Source organism: Scyliorhinus torazame, chromosome 3 (genome assembly GCF_047496885.1).
Source record: "Scyliorhinus torazame isolate Kashiwa2021f chromosome 3, sScyTor2.1, whole genome shotgun sequence".
Classification (NCBI taxonomy): Eukaryota; Metazoa; Chordata; class Chondrichthyes; order Carcharhiniformes; family Scyliorhinidae; genus Scyliorhinus; species Scyliorhinus torazame.
Window position 1 is genome coordinate 28,402,032 of NC_092709.1, and position 17,823 is coordinate 28,419,854.

The following is a 17,823-nucleotide window of genomic DNA, read 5'->3' on the forward strand; positions in this document are numbered from 1 at the left end:
GATGGCGTCAAGCTTCCTAACTATTGGTGAGCTGCACTCATGCAGGCAAGTGGAGTTGAGCTGCGCTCATCCAGGCAAGTGGAGAGTCTCCCATCAAACCCCTGACTTGTGCCTTGTAGATGGTGGACAAACTTTGGGGAGTCAGGAGCCACAGGATTCTGACCTGCTCTTGAAGCCACGGTATTTATATGGATAGTCCAGATCAGGGGCGAAATTCTCCGTAATCGACGCGATGTCCGCCGACCGGCGCCAAAAACGGCGCAAATCAGTCCGGCATCGCGCCGCCCCAAAGGTGCGGAATCCTCCGCACCTTGACCGGCTGAGCCCTAACCGTGAGGGGCTAGGCCCGCGCTGGACTGATTTCCGCCCCGCCAGCTGGCGGGAAAGGCCTTTGGTGCCCCGCCAGCTGGCGCGGAAGTGACATTGCCGGGCGGCGCATGCGCGGGAGTGTCAGCGGCCGCTCACGGCATTCCCGCGCATGCGCAGTGGAAAGAGTCTCTTCCGCCTCCGCCATGGTGGAGACCGTGGCGAAAGCGGAAGGAAAAGAGTGCCTCCATGGCACAGGCACGCCCGCGGATCGGTGGGCCCCGATCGGGGGCCAGGCCACCGTGGGGGCACCCCCCGGGGCCAGATCGCCCCATGCCCCCTCCAGGACCCCGGAGCCCGCCTGCGACGCCTTGTCCCGCCGGTAAGAGAGGTGCTTTAATCCACGCCGGCGGGACAGGCATTCTAGCAGCGGGACTTCGGCCCATTCGGGCCGGAGAATCGCCGGGGGGGGGGCCGCCAACCGGCGCGGCGCGATTCCCGCCCCCGCCGAATCTCCGGTGCCGGAGAATTCGGCAACCGGTGGGGGCGGGGTTCACGCCAGCCCCCGGCGATTCTCCGGCTCTCAAAACTACATTAACCCTTGCAATGCTGATTGTCATGATAATATCACAGGTTACCATTGACTGAAAACAGAACGCATCTAGTCGCATAAATACTGTTGCCACAGGAGCAAAGGTTGGGTTATTCTGTGGTGGGTAACTCAGCTCCTGACTCCCTAAAGTCTTTCCACCACAAGACATAAGTCAAGACTGTGAACGAATACTCTGCACGTGTCTGGGTGAATTCAGTTTCAACAACACTCGACTGGAGTGGCGCCATCCAAAACAAAGCAGCCCGCCTGATTTCCATCCCATCAACTACCTTAAGAATTCACTCCCAACACCACCAGTGGACTCTGGCTACAAGAGGCATTGCAGAAACTCACCAAGATAGCATCCCGAAACCTGCAATCTGTGCTGTCTCAAAGGGCAACAGCAGCTGGCTCATGGGAACACAACCACCTCCAAGTTCACTTCTGAATCTCACACCATCCTGACTTGAAAATATATTGCCGTTCCTTCACTGTCACTGCCTCAATACCTTGTGCACATCACAAAGACTGCAGTGGTTTGAGGAGGCAGCTCACTGTCACCTTCTCAAGGTCATGATGTGGAGATGCTGGTGTTGGACTGGGGTGAGCACAGTAAAGAGCCTTACAACACCAGGTTAAAAATCCAACAGGTTTGTTTCGAATCATTAGCTTTCGGAACACTGCTCCTTCCTCAGATGAATGAAGAGATGGGTTCCAGCACATATATAGACAAAGTCAAAGATGCAATACGATACTTTGAATGCAAGTCTTTGCAGGTAATTAAGTCTACAGGTCCAGACGGAGCAACTGGAGAGAGGGATCATCACAGGTTAAAGAGGTTTGAATTGTCTCAAGCCAGGACAGTTGGTAGGATTTCGCAAGCCCAGGCCAGATGGTGGGGGGTGAATGTAATGCAACATGAATCCAAGGTCCCGGTTGAGGCCATACTCATGTGTGCGGAGCTTGCTATAAGTTTCTGCTTGCCGATTCTGCGTTGTCGCGCGTCCTGACGGCCGCTTGGAGAACGCTTACCCGAAGATCAGAGGCTGAATGCCCTTGTGTGCTGAAGTGTTTCCCGACTGGAAGGGAACATTCCTGCTAGGCAATTGTCGCGCGATGTCCGTTCATCCGTTGTCGCAGCGTCTGCATGGTCTCGCCAATGTACCACGCTTCGGGACATCCTTTCTTGCAGCATATGAGGTAGACAATGTTGGCCGAGTTGCACGAGTATGTACCTGGTGGGTGCTGTTCTCACGTGTAATGGTGGTACCCATGTCGATGATCTGGCATGTCTTGCAGAGATTGCCATGGCAGGGATGTGTGGTGGCATGGTCGCTGTTCTGAAGTCTGGGTAGTTTGCTGCAAACATTGGTTTGTTTGAGGTTGCACGGTTGTTTGAAGGCAAGTAGTGGGGGTGTGGGGATGACCTTGGCAAGACCTTCTCAAGGGCAATTAGGGATGGGCAATAAATGCTCGTCGTGCCATCGATGTTCCCTATTGCTGTGCCTGACCAATGATTTTCGGTGCATGTTATCTTTAAGACATTTTTGGCATGGCTGCGCACAGATCAAAGGCTGAGCAATATGCTCCAGGCTGATGCACAGCCGCACATACATGCAGCTGAGAGGAAATATTGCTTGCCGGGGACACTCGCATCCTGTGAATGATTAAAAAAAGAATGGGATTGGTACAAAGTCTTGAAGTTGAGATCACTGTGGATGTGAATTGGGAATTATTGTATCAATTCAATCTGTATTCTAATAGCCTGCAATGTTGAACTGTGTTGTTCTGGATTCTCATTCTATGAGTCTTATTTTTTCATAATTCCAGGTGGCTTTTAACTGTAAGCAGCATGGAACAAAGTTCAACAAATGCCTAGATTCTAACATGATTTAATGCCTATTGTTAAGTTTAAAGATCGCAAAACGATATTAACTCTCAGAATTGAATTAATGTACGTCAGCCTGCCCCGGGCTATATCTAGAGGGATTAAGTTCATTTACCCAATTAACTATTTAATATCCTTCTTAGTTTAAAACTCCTCTCCATATATTTGCAGGGGCTCATTGAATACTTTGAGATCAAGAAGGTTACGAGCAGGTGGTTCTTTTCGGAGCCATTCCTCACATCATCGCACAGACGCAGACCAAAGAAAGATGGATGATTCGTCAGACCATTTGCAAGTATATCAGAAGCGGACAAATAACCCGGCGGTGGGGTCAGATCTGTGGGGTCAGCTTCCACAGCATCAAACTGAGGAGTCAATGCTGGAGAAGGTGGATGTGTCACAACCCTTGCGGACACCAGTGGAAGCCAGAGTTCAAGTACATGAACATACTCCATCAGAACAAGTCCTTGGATTGCAAAAGCGACAGCTCCCCAGACTCACGAGGAGTCCTATTGCTCAGAGTTTCAATTGTCTTGGAGTTTTCAGACAGTACAAGTCATGTAACTCTCAGGTACGAACTGAATTCACCACACTGTGCGGCGTCATACTGCTGGAAGTTTATTTGTCTTATGTTGGATATAATGGGTCAGGTGTAATGGAGCATTAGTGAGGGAGTGTGGTGGAAGGTAAATGTGAGGGATTCTGATAGAGGGAAAACTGGGGGATGTAGTAGAGGGTAAATCAAAGGCTGTCATGAAAGGAAAATGCAGGGAGTGGTGAAGGAAGGATTAAAGTGCAAGTAATGGGGTTGGGTGTTGTTTTGCTATGTTGTACCCTGTGTAATCCAAATATTTTTATTTTGGAAGCTAAGGGCCAGGATTCTCCGACCCTCCGCCGGGTCAGAGAATCCCTGGGGGGAGACGCTGGCTGCCCTATTCTCCGGCGCCATTTTTCGGGGGCCGGCAGGATTCCTGCCATGAGGAACGTGGGCCATTGACAGCAGCCCCCGCCCCCGGCGATTCTCCGGGCCCCGATAGGCCGAGTGGCCGTCAAGTTTTGGCCAGTCCCGCCGCCGTGAATTACTCACCTCACGCATGGCGGGACCTGGCAGGTAAGTGTGCGGGGGCGGTCCTGGGGCGGGGGCGGGGGGGGGGGGGGGGGTGCGTGGGGAGATCCAACTCCGGAGGAGGCCCTCATGTTGGCCTGGCCCGCGATCGGGGCCTACCGACCTGCGGATGGGCTGGTTCCGTGGGGGCCTTCTTTCCTCTGCGCCGGGCCCCTGTAGGGCTCCACAATATTACCCGGGGGCCGGAGCGGAGAAGGGAACCCCCGCACATGTGTGGAAATATGCCGGCCATTTCACGCATGCGCGAAATCACACCGGCCGTTCTGTGCATGCGCGAATTCCGCGCCGGCCCTTCGGCGCTGGCTGGAGCAGCGGGGACGACTCCGGCGGCAACCTAGCCCCCTAGAAAGCTGAGAATTCCTCACTTTGGGGGGCCGTTGACGCCGGAGTCGTTGGCGCCGGTTTTCCCGCCAGCGTAGGGACATAGCCCTATTTTCAGAGAATCCCGCCCAAGTTCCTTTGGAGCATTAAACATAATTAATAGGATGGGCAATAAATGCTGGCCTAGCCAGCGATGCCCACATCCCTTAAGTGAATTTTTAAACATCCATAATCCCACATTCTCATTGAGCAATTTTCCAACCCAAATTCCCTTTATGTGTATGGGAACTGAACACTTGGGTAGATTATATTGGGTGTGACCGAAAGGCCTAATTGCGCAAATCATTCCAAATGAATAGGGATCCGTTCGGTCACAAGGTAGTAAAATTCCCCATGAAGGCACCAGCCATTATTCCCCGCCGCTTTAAAACTATGGATTAGTGAATTTACTCTTCTCTACATCCTTTCTTCATACCGAATCCTCATTTTTGCACACTCAATGGGCGTGATTTAACACCCAAAAAAGAGAGTTGCGTTTTGGGCATGTATAGCGGGGTCTTTCTCTGCACCTGCAGAGCTGAGAATGACCTCGTTATCAAATAGGACTCTTTTTTTTCTGGCCTTGGTCGAAAATATCCGCCGAGGCCGCACTTACCTCATTTCCTACATTAACGAGCTCGGTGAGGGCGAGATCCAGATTGCGTCGCCAATCTTGCGAGGATTTCTGAACGTCGCAAATCTCACGAGATTTAACGACCTCGTCGCGTCACCAGACCGGGCGCAACGAGGCCTTTCGATCGCGCCCAACATAATCTACCCTGGTATTCAGTTCCCATACACATGTACTGTTTTTGATTTAGATTGTTAAATACTCCATATTGTCGTGCCTCTGAATTTACTCTCTCTCCCATTCATCAATTAATTGGTCACAAATCCTATCCTGCTCTGAAATGGACTAGCAGCCCATTGGCTTATTCACACTGAGCTGTGGTTTTAATTTTGGTCCTGGGTTATATTATCAGCCCTCCTTTTAAACGCTTTTCTTTGTATTTGGGTTTTGATTGCTGCGGCCAAAATGACCATCATATTTATTGCTCGTCTCGGCCTGAGACTGAGGGTGAATAAAACCTCCACAAATATTACTCCCCTGAAATTCACTCTTCCTTTTCCACTGCTTTGTACCAGGATAATAGCTGTGAAAATCGGAAAACTTTCCAGAATTGCTTGCCTGAGGAAAAGGCCCGGCTCCATTACTCGCCATTGGCAGTATGTCTGCAATTGTCATTTGCTGCTGATCTGTATTTGCACACACAGGTGCTGCTGCCTGGGACTATCTGAAGAGAACTAGCAGCATGGCACTGATATAGTTCTGTCATTTATTGTGCCCTGACTCGCCCACAACCTTAACCACAGGAATTGCAGTCACGCTTGCTGCTCAACATCCCTGGTTTCATTCCGATTGCCACAGCTGCCAATCTTAGCCACTGATACTTTGTTCATCTGTCCAAGTACCAGCTCCCCAGAGAAAAGCATCAGAATCTGTCAATTTCATAGAATTTACAGTGCAGAATCGTAGAATAGCATCAGAATCGCAGAATCGTAGAATAGCATCAGGAGGCCATTTGGCCCATCGGGACTGCACCCGGGTCTACTGCCCCACCCAATCCCCGGAACCCCACCCAACCTTTTGAACACTAAGGGGCAATTAATCATGGCCAAACCACCTAACCTGCACATCTTTGGACTGTGGGAGGAAACCGGAGCACCCAAAGGAAACCCACACAGACACAGGGAGAACGTACAGACTCCACACAGACAGTCACCCGAGGCTGGAATTGAACCCGGGTCCCTGGAGCTGTGAGGCAGCAGTGCTAACCACCGTGCCACCCCTCACTTTGCCCATCACTTTGTTCCTTTGCAGTGTTCTATCTGCCCGATTGTACAGACATTAAAAAAAGCCCTTTTTTAAAAAAAGAAGAGGGAATTCTTCAGGTCGCCTGGGCAATATTTCTCCCTCCATTTACATGATTACCTGGTTATTCATATCATTGATACTCGTGGGTCCTTTTTGCGCAAATTGGGCAGCATGGTAGCACAGTGGTTAGCACAATTGCTTCACCGCTCCAGGGTCCCAGGTTCGATTCCCGGCTTGGGTCACTGTCTGTGCGAAGTCTGCACGTTCTCCCCGTGTGTGCGTGGGTTTTCTCCGGGTGCTCCGGTTTCCTCCCACAGTCCAAAGATGTGCAGGTTATGTGGATTGGCCATGCTAAATTGCCCTTAGTGTCCAAAATTGCCCTTAGTGTTGGGTGGGGTTACTGGGTTATGGGGATAGGGTGGAGGTGTGGGCTTGGGTAGGGTGCTCTTTCCAAGAGCCGGTGCAGACTCGATGGGCCGAATGGCCTCCTTCTGCACTGTCAATTCTATGATTCTATGAAATTGGCTGTGACAGTTTTCTATATAACAACAGTGACTGCCCTTCAAAGGGATTTATTTAATCTGATGTGCTTTGGGCCACCCTGAAGGTTTGAAAGATATTGGGCTGGATTGCTTGGTCCCCCAGTGCACCGTTCACTGCCGGCGGGATTCTCCGTTCCCACTGCTTGTCAATGGGATTTCTCCTTAAGGACATCCAAGGCCACCAGGAAACCAGCGGGCGGGGATGCATTGCCGACGGGAACAAAGAATCACAACGGCTGGAGAATTCCGGCCATTATATAAAAACAAGTTGATTTCAAACAAATTGGTCCATGTTGTCTTTCTATTTTCCTTACATCATTAGAAAATGCCTGGGTAACATGGTGGTTTTCAATCCGTTTTTTGCAACAATGCAATATTGTTTGCACCATAATGTAGTGACCGTGCACAAAGCCTTATTCACTGAGTGTGGCTGAGGGAATCAGTGGTACAGAGTTGTTGCCCTACCTCTAATGCTCTTCTTAAATAGTTGGCAGCTGAGAGGGTGGGCCGATTTTCCCAAGTTAGCAGCTGGGGAATAACATGGTGCATTTGCAAGGTTCAAGGCTATTTCTTTAGCAAAACTACCATTGCCACCCTTCGAGCTTTTTAATTGGGTCCAGAACAAAATAAGCCTTGTGGTCCATGCTAAAAATAAAAATTACGTTTCATCACTCAACACAGAAGAGTAGGCCTGGTTATGTTTTTTTTGCCCTCTGTATGTAAAACCCTCTGTTGTTTAATGTTTACGTTATCACTTATTATTTTGTGTGTACTTTCAAAGAAAAGTCCAATCATGCAGTTTGTAGCACAACGATAAGTCTAATAGCATCGACTAAATAAACCGCCTGTACGCAAGCTCTATAAACGTTAACTCTGAATTTTATTTTCTTGCCTGTGACAGCCCTGCCCACGTGGGAGCCGAGACTTTCGGGAGGTTCAGTGTTCGGCCTATAATAACAGAGCTTTTACGGGAAAGCATTACGAATGGGAACCTTTTACTGATGGTGAGTACATCTCCAGTTATCACTTCAAGAACCAAAAATTGTCTTTGAGTGGATAGTATGACTTCAACAGAACTCAAATAACATTTACATATATTGCATGGAAGATCAACGCAGTTCTTGTTCCGATTCTATGTTGCCATGATTGTTGAGCAATACCTTTGTGAACATTTCTTCTAGCATTTTTAATAGGAATTCCCTGATTACCTCTCTCGACACTGGACTGTCATGATTCAGGCCTTCGTCCAGTACGTACCATTGTGTTGGATCCTCAACCCATCTCCCAGTAGCCTAGACTTTAACACTGATACCTGGCACCCCCTCTGTCCTATCATAGCTTCTCCTTTGGAATGATAGAATTGTCCACTTTAGGGAAAATGTAGTGAACTTTTTGTGACTTATTTTTAATATTTTTTAATAGGTTTTTCCCTTAGACCACACAGGCACTCTGTTCCATGGTTTAGTATTGTATGATGAAGTGGTTGGATGTGGGGATATGTGCGTGATTCTTCAGACTGTGAATTACCTTAGATAAGCTCTGTGTTCTGGAATGCCAAGTGCTGGCCAGGCTAGTGGGTGAAATTCTCCATTTGGGAGACTTTATTTAGGGGGTCTCCTGATTTAGGGGGTCTCTGGGGTGTCTCTTTTATTTTTTATTTAGAGGGCCTCTGTGGGGTGGGACGACGACGAGGGGGGACCCAGAACATCCAGGGGTGGGGAACGGAATTGCGCTATGGGTTGGGTGCGGGGGGTGGGGGAGGTGCCGGTGGTGCTGAATTGTGATGTGTGTGCTGGGGGGGGGGGGGGGGGGGGGGAGTAGTGGGGGTATTGTCCTCGCTATTGGGCTGCCCGCTCAAAATGGCGGCCTGAAAGCAGGACTCCCTTGCAATCCTTGCCATGGATAAATTTGCATGGCGAAGGATTGGGAATCGCTTCCTTATTTTGGGGGTCCCTGGGGTGTCTCTTTATTTAGGGGGTCTTTGGGGGGGGTCCTTATTTAGGGGTCTCTGTTGGAGGGGTTCAGTTGTGGATGGGGGGGCTGGTCTTGCATTGTGGGGGAGGGCGGGTGGCCCTCGGACGGATTTGGAGGCTACTCAGTTAAAGAGTTACCCCCTTTGCCTACCGCGAGGGCCACTGTGCCAGGACCATGCTTGTCAAGACGAGTAGTGATTCTCGCCCATGTGATCCCCGGCCCTGAGGACCGGAGAATCACGCAGGCCCGGAGAATATGGTGCCAGGCCCGCTAAGTGGATGCAAGTGAATATAAATGACCCATTTGCATCCTCCCGCTGGCACGGGGGGGGGGGGGGGGAGGAGGAGGGGCGGGGTGGGGTTACAGATACGGCTCAACGCTTCCTCCTGGACTGGAGACAGGCACACCTGAAGGATGAGAATTTATATCGGACGTTTTCTATCCACACAGTAATTACTTTGGTTTAAAACAGTTCTGAAGATTGAACAGGAAAACATCAGTTTTATTAATGCGGCGAAGACCCCATGGACCACTTGTGCCATGGTCCCATTGGAATCAGGTGCAACAAGTTTACGGTTCACCAGATTTTGGCAAGCTCTCTTCCTCACTATCAATTCAATCCAAGAAACATATACTCACAACTTGGCTCTGGCCTCCCCAACTACAGTACTTCAGGATATTGAAAAATCACTTGTTGGAGATATATGTTCTCTGGAAGCCTACTTCAGAATATTGAGATTTTGACTAAACACTGCCAAGATGATCATTTTAGCTTCCAGCCCTGCACCCCCACCCCGAACAACTGTAAGGCCAAGGAAGAACTTCATTGGTGCGATTCAGTGGACTCCAGTTAAAGTCCACCGATCGTTTAGCGGGATCTTACTGGGTGGGTGCAGCTGAGGCCACAGTTGCAAGGATTTTCTGCTGGCGAGCTGATTAGGGTGCCATTTTTCCCAGCAGCACCGATCTCTCTCCCCCACTCTCCAACTTTCAGGCTCCTCACGCTCCTTTGACACATCCCTCACCCCCCCCAAACTTGGGGAGGCCCCCGGGAGCCCCTCATCCCTGGCAGTGCCAACCTGGGCACCATGGCACTGCCATAAAGGCACCCTGGCAGTGCCGCATGGGAAACCTGGCAGTGCCCAGGTGCCAGAGGGAGTGCCGGGGTGCCACCTTCCCTGTTCCTGACCTTCTGGGGGCCTGTAATGATCTGGGAGGGCCCCCCAGGTGCTGTTACAACTGGCCCACGTTTGTGTGGACCATAACTAAACGCACCCTGGTGAGGTCTCCCAGGCACGGCCCGGTGTCCGGGTATTTAAATGAGTCGTAAGGGGAATTTGCATGTTCAGTTCTGGATCTCGCACAGCGAGGGCGAGACCCGGACGGAGCGAGTTGGGTGACTCGTGCGAGGTTTCTCGCCCGGTGCGGAGCTCAATTTGGGGCTCGTGCGCCATTCACCAATTGCGGTCGGATTCGTGCCCCATGTCCAGTTCTGTGGGTGACCACTCCCCCACAACCCACGTCAATTTTGACTAATCTTTGACCTACCGGGAACCTCTCCACAAGAGTGGAGCCAAGGTCAAGATGAGAGTGAATCATTGAATCTCATCTCATTAGGGCCGGTTTAGCTCAGCGGGCTAGACAGCTGGTTTTTAATACAGAAGAAGGCCAGCAGCGTGGGTTCAATTCCCGCACCGGCTTACCCGAACAGGCGGCGGAATGTGACGACTTGGGGCTTTTCACAGTAACTTCATACTCGTGACAATAAAAGATTATTATTATTATCTGGAAACTGGCGGGTGTCACCTGGGGCAGCAGAGCCAACCTGCTGCACACTGCGGCACTCACCCTCATCCCTGGCAGTGCCAACCTGGGCACCAACGGCTGCTCAACCTAACTCAGGAGTCGCCAGATAAACGGGATTGATGTTTGCCTCCGGGAACAATCTTGAGGTATTTCTAGGGTGTTGAGACCAACACAGCTCGAGTGTGTTCCTGTGCCAGCACACATTGAATTTCCTGATGTTCGCAGTGAGCAACATCTTCCTCGAAGTACTGCACCGGCTGACATCTAACAGAGCACTCTCATTGACACAGGGCCTCCAAACTCCCCACACACTTGTCTGGAATCCTCAAACATAACCTGACCCAAGACCTGGGAAAGGGCCCACGTGATGAAGTTCCAGCTTTCAACCTTCCATGGACAACTCTCAACCTGTAGCAGAAGGCTTATCTGATGAGGAAAACTTGCACAGCATGGGCCTGTACACATTGGAGTTTAGAAGAATGAGAGGTGATTCTGTTGCAAATATAAGATCGTGAGGGGATTTGTTCAGATAGATAGAGGATGTTTCCACTTGTGGGAGAGACTAGAGGTCGGGGCATGGTTTAAGAATAAGAGGTCTACCGCTGAAGCCAGAAATGGGGAGAAGCAGACAGGCTTTGTTAAGGGCCGACAATTATCAGCTAATATTCTGAGGCTGTTGAATGTTGTTCTCTCCCCGGCTGGGCCAGAGCTGGAGGTGATTGTGTCTTTAGATGCCGAGAAGGCATTTGATTGGATGGAGGTACCTTTGTAAAGTTCTGGAGAGGTTCAGTCCAGGGCAAATTGATTTTGTAGGTACGGTTATTGTATACAGCCCTCCCGGCTAGTGCTCGTACCAGCACCTTGCGCCCGGGGTACTTCCAATTGAATAGGGGGACAGGACAGGGGTGCCCGATGTCCCCTCTCATTTTTGTATTAGCAATTGAACCCTTAGCTATTGCCCTGAGGACTTCGGGTATCATAGAATTTACAACGCAGGGGAGGCCATTTGGCCCATCAAGTCTGCACCAGCCCTTGGAAAGAGCACGCTACTTAAGCCACACAAGTCCACCCTGTCCCCGTAACCCAGTAACCCCTCCTAACCTTTTGGACGCTAAGCTAAAGGGCCATTTAGCATAGCCAGTCCACCTAGCCTGCACGTCTTTGAACTGTGGGAGGAAACCGGAGCACCCGGAGGAAACCCACGCAGACACAGGGAGAAAGTGCAAACTGCACATAGACAGTCACCCGAGGCCGGAATTGAACCGGGACCCCTGGAGCTGTGAGGCAGCAGTGCTAACCACTGTGTCGCCGTGCTTCCCAAGTGGAAGGGGATAAAGAGGGGAGGGAGGGGTGGAACATAGGGTTATCCCTACATGCTGATGATTTGGTGCTTTATGTTACGGACCTGGTGCCCACTATGGTGAAAAGATGAAGCTGCTGAGGAACTTTGGTTCTTTTTTGGGATACAAGTTGAATCTGGAAAAGAGCGAGTACTTTCCGATTAACTCCCTGGGGAGGGGAACCAACTTTTCACCTGACCAGCTCTCTGGGTGTCCGCGTGACCCGCGATTGAGCCCGGCTCCATAACTTGAACTGCTCAAGTCTGGTGAGTAAGGTTAAGTTCGATTTGTAAAAGTGGGAAGCCTTCCCCTATCCTTGGCGGGTAGAGACCAGTCTATTAAAATGAATATTCTCTCAAGGGATTTTGTTTCTTCTTTAATGTCTTCCTGTTTTTCTCCTGAAATCTTTTTTTTTGAGGGTTACCAGGTTGATCTCATCCTTTATATGGGCGGGCAAGACCCCGAGGATCTGCAGGGCAGTTCTTCAAATGGACTGTAAAATCCAGTCCAATGTGCATTTGAAACGCACAGGAGTTTGTTAGCCTCAGGAATGATTCAGGTGGCAAATTTCCAAATGCTGTTGCCAAACTCTGCATTTGTTTGTGGTGTTTATTTTTGAATCTGAAATTTAGAATGCATACAAGATATCACGCAAGATTTAACTTCCTAAATGATGAATAAAACTCTTGCATAAAAGCTGAGTATTTTAAGGTTCCGCCTGATTTGACACTGAAACGATCGCACCGTGAAGGCCCAAGACTTTTGCAAAGTGAAGTAACCTTAATGGGGCCAATGTTCCCCTGAGGGGGCCAGAGGAAGCAGCAGGGTCAGCAATGCTGCCTGGGAGGCAGTGGCAGTGGCATAACAATGAGGACTACCCGTCCAATGTCAGAAGACCAGTGACCTCCACCGAGCTTCAAGGGTAGGTTACCAGCTCTCTCCTGGCATCGGTTCTGCCTGCCACCCCTCAAATTCCCAAACCCACCCTCCGATCCACTTGCTGACACCTCGCACACACCCCACATCTTCCACCTTGTTGCGCAGCACCTTGGCACCCACCAGCACATCTCCTTCATGTCCAGTTACAGTCCCTACACGTGCCACCTGCTATAAAACTCCCCTGACCCATCAAGCATGCGACTCATATTGCCCTCTCTTTGTCCCCGCAGGAGAGATAGCCCATAATAAATGGAAAGGGCCAAGATGGGGGGAGGGCATGCAGTATCCCAGAGATTGAAGAACAGGCCCTGGAAATCGCAGGGTTGCGCGAGGAGAGAACAGTCACCAACAGCGAGGTTGACCTGCACCAGAGAGGTGAGGATCCAGTGCCCCTTCACCCAGATGACCAGTCTCAAGTGAGTTATTCATGTCAGACAAAATGACCCTTCCCCCTCACTAACCTCAGGTCCATTGTCTTGCAGGATCACCATCTGATAAAGCTGGGCCATCTAGATTCATACCCCTCCTGCCACCCAAGAGAACACCTCAGAGGAGAGCTCCGAGGAGACCACCGGTGAGGCGTCACAGTTATAACCTCCACCTTCTAGAGACACACACCTCAGTGGGCAACATTAGTGGACAGGTTTCTGGGGCACAATCTGCCGAGCACCACACAGTTGCTGATGTACATCAGGTGGAGGCAGGAACATCCAAGGGAGACGGCAGTTGGAGGTCTGCTGGATCCCAAGACACAGCTGGGTCCCAGCCAGATGTGGAGCCTCTGGACAAGGTTCTCCCAGAGCTGATGCAGATAATAGGACACAGTCGTGAGATTCAGGAGGGACTGTCAGCGACTCCCAGCAACTGCGAGACCGATTGGAGGAGTTCCAAAGGCTGCAGGTGCAGGAGATGGTGTCAATAATGCGTGGCATCGAGGCCAACGCTGCTTAGGTGGTGACTGCAGTGGAAAACGTGGAGCACGATGTTCGTATCTTGAGTGGTGGTACCCATGGCATTGCTCAGTCTGTGACAACCATGGCTGAGGGCCTCGATATCATGTCCCAGTCACTGAGGGACAAGTCCCTGATGCAGGTTGACATTGTCGAGGCACTCTAGAGCATGGTCCAGTCACTGAGGAGCATTGCTGAGGGCGTCAACACCATGGGTGCAGACAATGGGAAGTGCCAGATGACTCCAAGGTCCCTGCCGCTCACTCCAGCTGCCTCTCCATCCCATGAAGTCCCCCAGGGCCCTACGCGCACTGTCAGCGAGGAGGAAACACTGGAGGCCAACCCGGGGCCTGCCACCAAGGACATTACGACGGTCTCCAATTCTTTAGAATCCCTCCTCTGGCACCAGCACATCTAAAGGGTAGCGGGCAGACACTGGCCCAGCAATGCCAGTGACACTGGTAAGCTGGCCGGGGCCCTCTGGCTCCAGGCCCTCCAGAGGACATCGCCAAGGGCATCAAAGGCCACAGGGTGTGTAAAGCAGCAGGCTGCCTCCACCTCTGATGTACATCCTGGGGACATACCTAGACATGGCATTAGACTACAAAAGATCAAGAAGCACTGAGTGGCACTGGTGAGGTCACTATCTGTACATTGAAAGCTGGGGGAAATGGAAATCTGTCACAGTAAAATGTTCACTATTAAAACATGCCGCACCTTTATACATGTGAAGCCTCCGTCATGTTAATCTTCACAGCGAGCCTGCCCTCAACCCATCCCTTGTTACCCTCAGTTCCCCTCGCCCCAAGGGCACAGTTGTCCAAGATCAAAAGCCTCCGATGCGGACCCCGTTCAGAGAATGGGTGTGAGCGTGCTGTCAGCAGAAAGACAGGACTCAGACCTGAGCAGAATTTGTGGAGCGCCAGAGCTTTCCTCACAGTGAGTGATCATCACGCTCCTGCCTTGTTTGGTGACCCGCCAACAGTACCAATACAGGCCCATCACACTGGAGTGATGTTACACATATCTTTAGAACAGGGTGGTCGAGGAGGGGGGCCGTGCTAAGGCGGTGTTAAAGGTTGGGGGGGCGGGGGGGGGGAGGAAATGGAGGTATGGGCGTGTTGAGCTGATGGACACAATCTTGTCCTAGACGAATCTGGAGATGATGAAGACCTTCCTGGACCTCCATGCACGTTGGACGCTTGCCGCAGCACGTCCTCCATCCTCTGGTTCCTCCACAGGCTTGTCCTTCAGCCCCTCCTGGTCCTCATTCTCCTGCTTATCCTCCTCCTCTTCCTTCTCAGATGAGGCCACATGTCCATCCGCACCGTCCTCCTGCAGCATGTCGCCCCGCTGCTGTGCCAGATTGTGGACGGCACAGCCGACAACTATCAAAGCGGGAGACCCTCTGGGAGGGGGGGGGTACGACAAGGCTCCGCCAGAGCGGAAACCGCATTTTCAGCAGCCCGATGCACTGCTCACCAATAGCACGGGTGGCAATGTGGGCCTCATTGTATCAGGTGTCTGCCTTGATCTCAGGCCTTGCACCGGCGTCATCAGCCATGACCTCAGTGGGTACCCATAAGCCAATCTGTTATCCTGGAGTGGTCTTCGAAGATCTCTGAGTGCCCCAGGATGTTGCTCTCATGCGTGCTCCCAGGTTAGCGGGCACACACGTGCGTAATTCTGAGGTGGTCACACACAATCTGAACATTCAGGGTGTGGAACCCCTTCCTGTTAATATAGGGCACTTCCTGATGCCCTGGTCTCAGGGCAATATGCCCACCATCGATGGCCCCCTGGACAGGGGCATCCTGGCAATGGTGGAAAATCCTGCAGCCTGGGCATCTTGGTGGGCCTGGTCCAGGTCGAAGTTGGTAGAGTCTTATGCCTGGGCATACAGAGCATCCGGCAACTCCTGGATGCACTTGTGGGTGGAAGATTGGGATATTCCACACAGGTCCCTGCTCGAGCCCTGGGATGATGCAGTGGCATAGACGTTGAGGGCTGTGTGACCTTCACGGCCACCGGGAGTGGGTGTCCTCCTCCTCCACTGGGTGCCATGTCTGCGAGGACTTGGCACAGATGCTGTAATGTCTCTCTGCTGAGACGGAGTCTTTTGTCAGCTCATGAAATGACCAACAACGCCTGTACACGCTGAATTCTGGGGAAGGCCAACAGTGCCTAATTATGTGCTTAATTTCCACCTCCATAATATCGCCCGACTTCACCCCCGCATCAGCTTATCTCTGCAGAAGTCCTCATTCATGCTTTCATGACCTTTAAACTTTTTTTGAAAAAATATTTTTATTCAGATTTGTATCAAAAACAACATTTTTTACATAACCATTAACAACATTTAAAAAAACAAGGTGAACGTTAACATTATATAAAGAAAGAAAACAAGAATACGCACCCCACCCCCCCCCCCCCCCCCCAACCCCCCCCCCCCCCCCCCCCCAACCGGGATGCTGCTGCTGCTGACAATTACTGCTCTCCTAGAAAGTCAGAAAGTCGAGGAATGGCTGCCACCTCCGAGAGAACCCCGTCATGGACCCTCTCAAGGCAAACTTTATTTTCTCCAGACTGAGAAACCCAGCCATGTCTCCACTCCAGGTCTCCACACTCGAGGGTTTTGAGCCCCTCCACATTAAAAAGATCCGTCTCCGGGCTACCAGGGAGGCAAAGGCCAAAACCTCGGCCTCTTTCGCTTCCTGAACTCCCGGATCGTCTGACACACCAAAGATCGCTGTCTCTGGACTCGGCACCACCCGCGTGTTTAGGGTCTTGGACATTGCCTCAGCGAATCCCTGCCAGAATCCTTTGAGAGCCGGACATGCGCAGAACATGGTTCGCTGGGCTTCCCGCACATCTCGCACATCTATCCTCAACCCCAAAGAACTTGCTCATTCTCGCCGCCATCATGTGTGTCCGGTGGACCACCTTAAACTGGATTAAGCTAAGCCTGGCACATGATGAAGAGGAGTTAACCCTGTTTCGGGCATCCGTCCACAGGTCCGCATCCAGCTCCCCGCCTAGCTCCTTCCACCTGCCCATAAGTTCCACCACTGGGGCTTCCTCCGCCTCCTGTAGTTCCTGGTAGATGTCCGAAACCTTCCCCTCCCCTGCCCAGGTGCTGGAGACCACCCTGTCCTGTATCCTGCGTGGGGGTAGCAACGGAAGTGTCACCACCTGTTTTTCTAGAAAGGCGCGTACCTGAAGGTATCTGAAGACATTTCCAGGGGGCAGATTAAATTTCTCCTCCAGCGCTTTCAAGCTGGGAAAAGTCCCGTCTATGAACAGGTCCCCCATCCTTTTAATATCTGCCCTATGCCAGCTTTGAAACCCTCCGTGTATCTTGCCCCGGACAAATCTGTGATTGTTGCGTATCGGGGTCCAAAGTGAGGCTCCCTCCACCTCTCTGTGTCTTCTCCACTGACCCCAGATCCTTAGTGCCACCGCCACCACCGGACTTGAGGAGTAGCGCTCCGGCAAGAACAGCAGAGGTGCCATTACGAGTGCCCCTAAGCTGGTGCCCTTGCATGAGGCCGCCTCTAACTGCTCCCACGTCGACCCCTCCCCCATACCCATTTCCTAATCATGGCTATATTAGCTGCCCAGTAGTAGCTGCAAAGATTCGGCAGCGCCAGCCCCCCCTCCGGACTGCGCTCTAGATATCGTCTCTTTACTCGCGAGGTCTTATTTGACCATACAAATCCCGAAATGATCTTGTTCACCCACTTAAAGAAGGATTTAGGGATGAAGATGGGAAGCCACTGGAAGACAAACAAAAATCTGGGGAGGACCGTCATCTTAACGGTCTGCACCCTCCCCGCTAGAGAAATCGGGAGCATGTCCCATCTTTCAAAGTCCCCCTCCATCTGCTCTACCAATCGGGATAAGTTAAGCTTGTGTAGGGCATGCCAGTTTCGAGCCACCTGTATGCCGAGGTACCGAAAGCTCTTCTCTACCATCTTAAGCGGAAGCTCTCCCAGTCTCTTCTCCTGCCCTTTAGCTTGGATCACGAACATCTCGCTTTTCTTCTCGTTTAATTTGTACCCCGACAAATTACCGAAGTCCCTCAGAATCTGCATGACCTCCCCAATCCCCTCTAGTGGGTCCGA

The 17,823-nt window shown here is 51.4% G+C and overlaps 1 protein-coding gene across 4 annotated transcripts in view; it reads left to right on the top strand.

The window, feature by feature from the left end:
• adamtsl7 (ADAMTS-like 7) overlaps positions 1-17,823 on the top strand; it is a 621,654-nt gene that overhangs the window by 108,856 nt on the left and 494,975 nt on the right. For all 4 annotated transcript variants that reach the window (XM_072495481.1, XM_072495482.1, XM_072495480.1 and 1 more), the window contains 2 exons: positions 2,958-3,357; positions 7,592-7,694. In XM_072495481.1, coding sequence (XP_072351582.1) covers positions 2,958-3,357; positions 7,592-7,694 — 503 coding nt within the window. The remainder of the gene's footprint in view (positions 1-2,957; positions 3,358-7,591; positions 7,695-17,823) is intronic.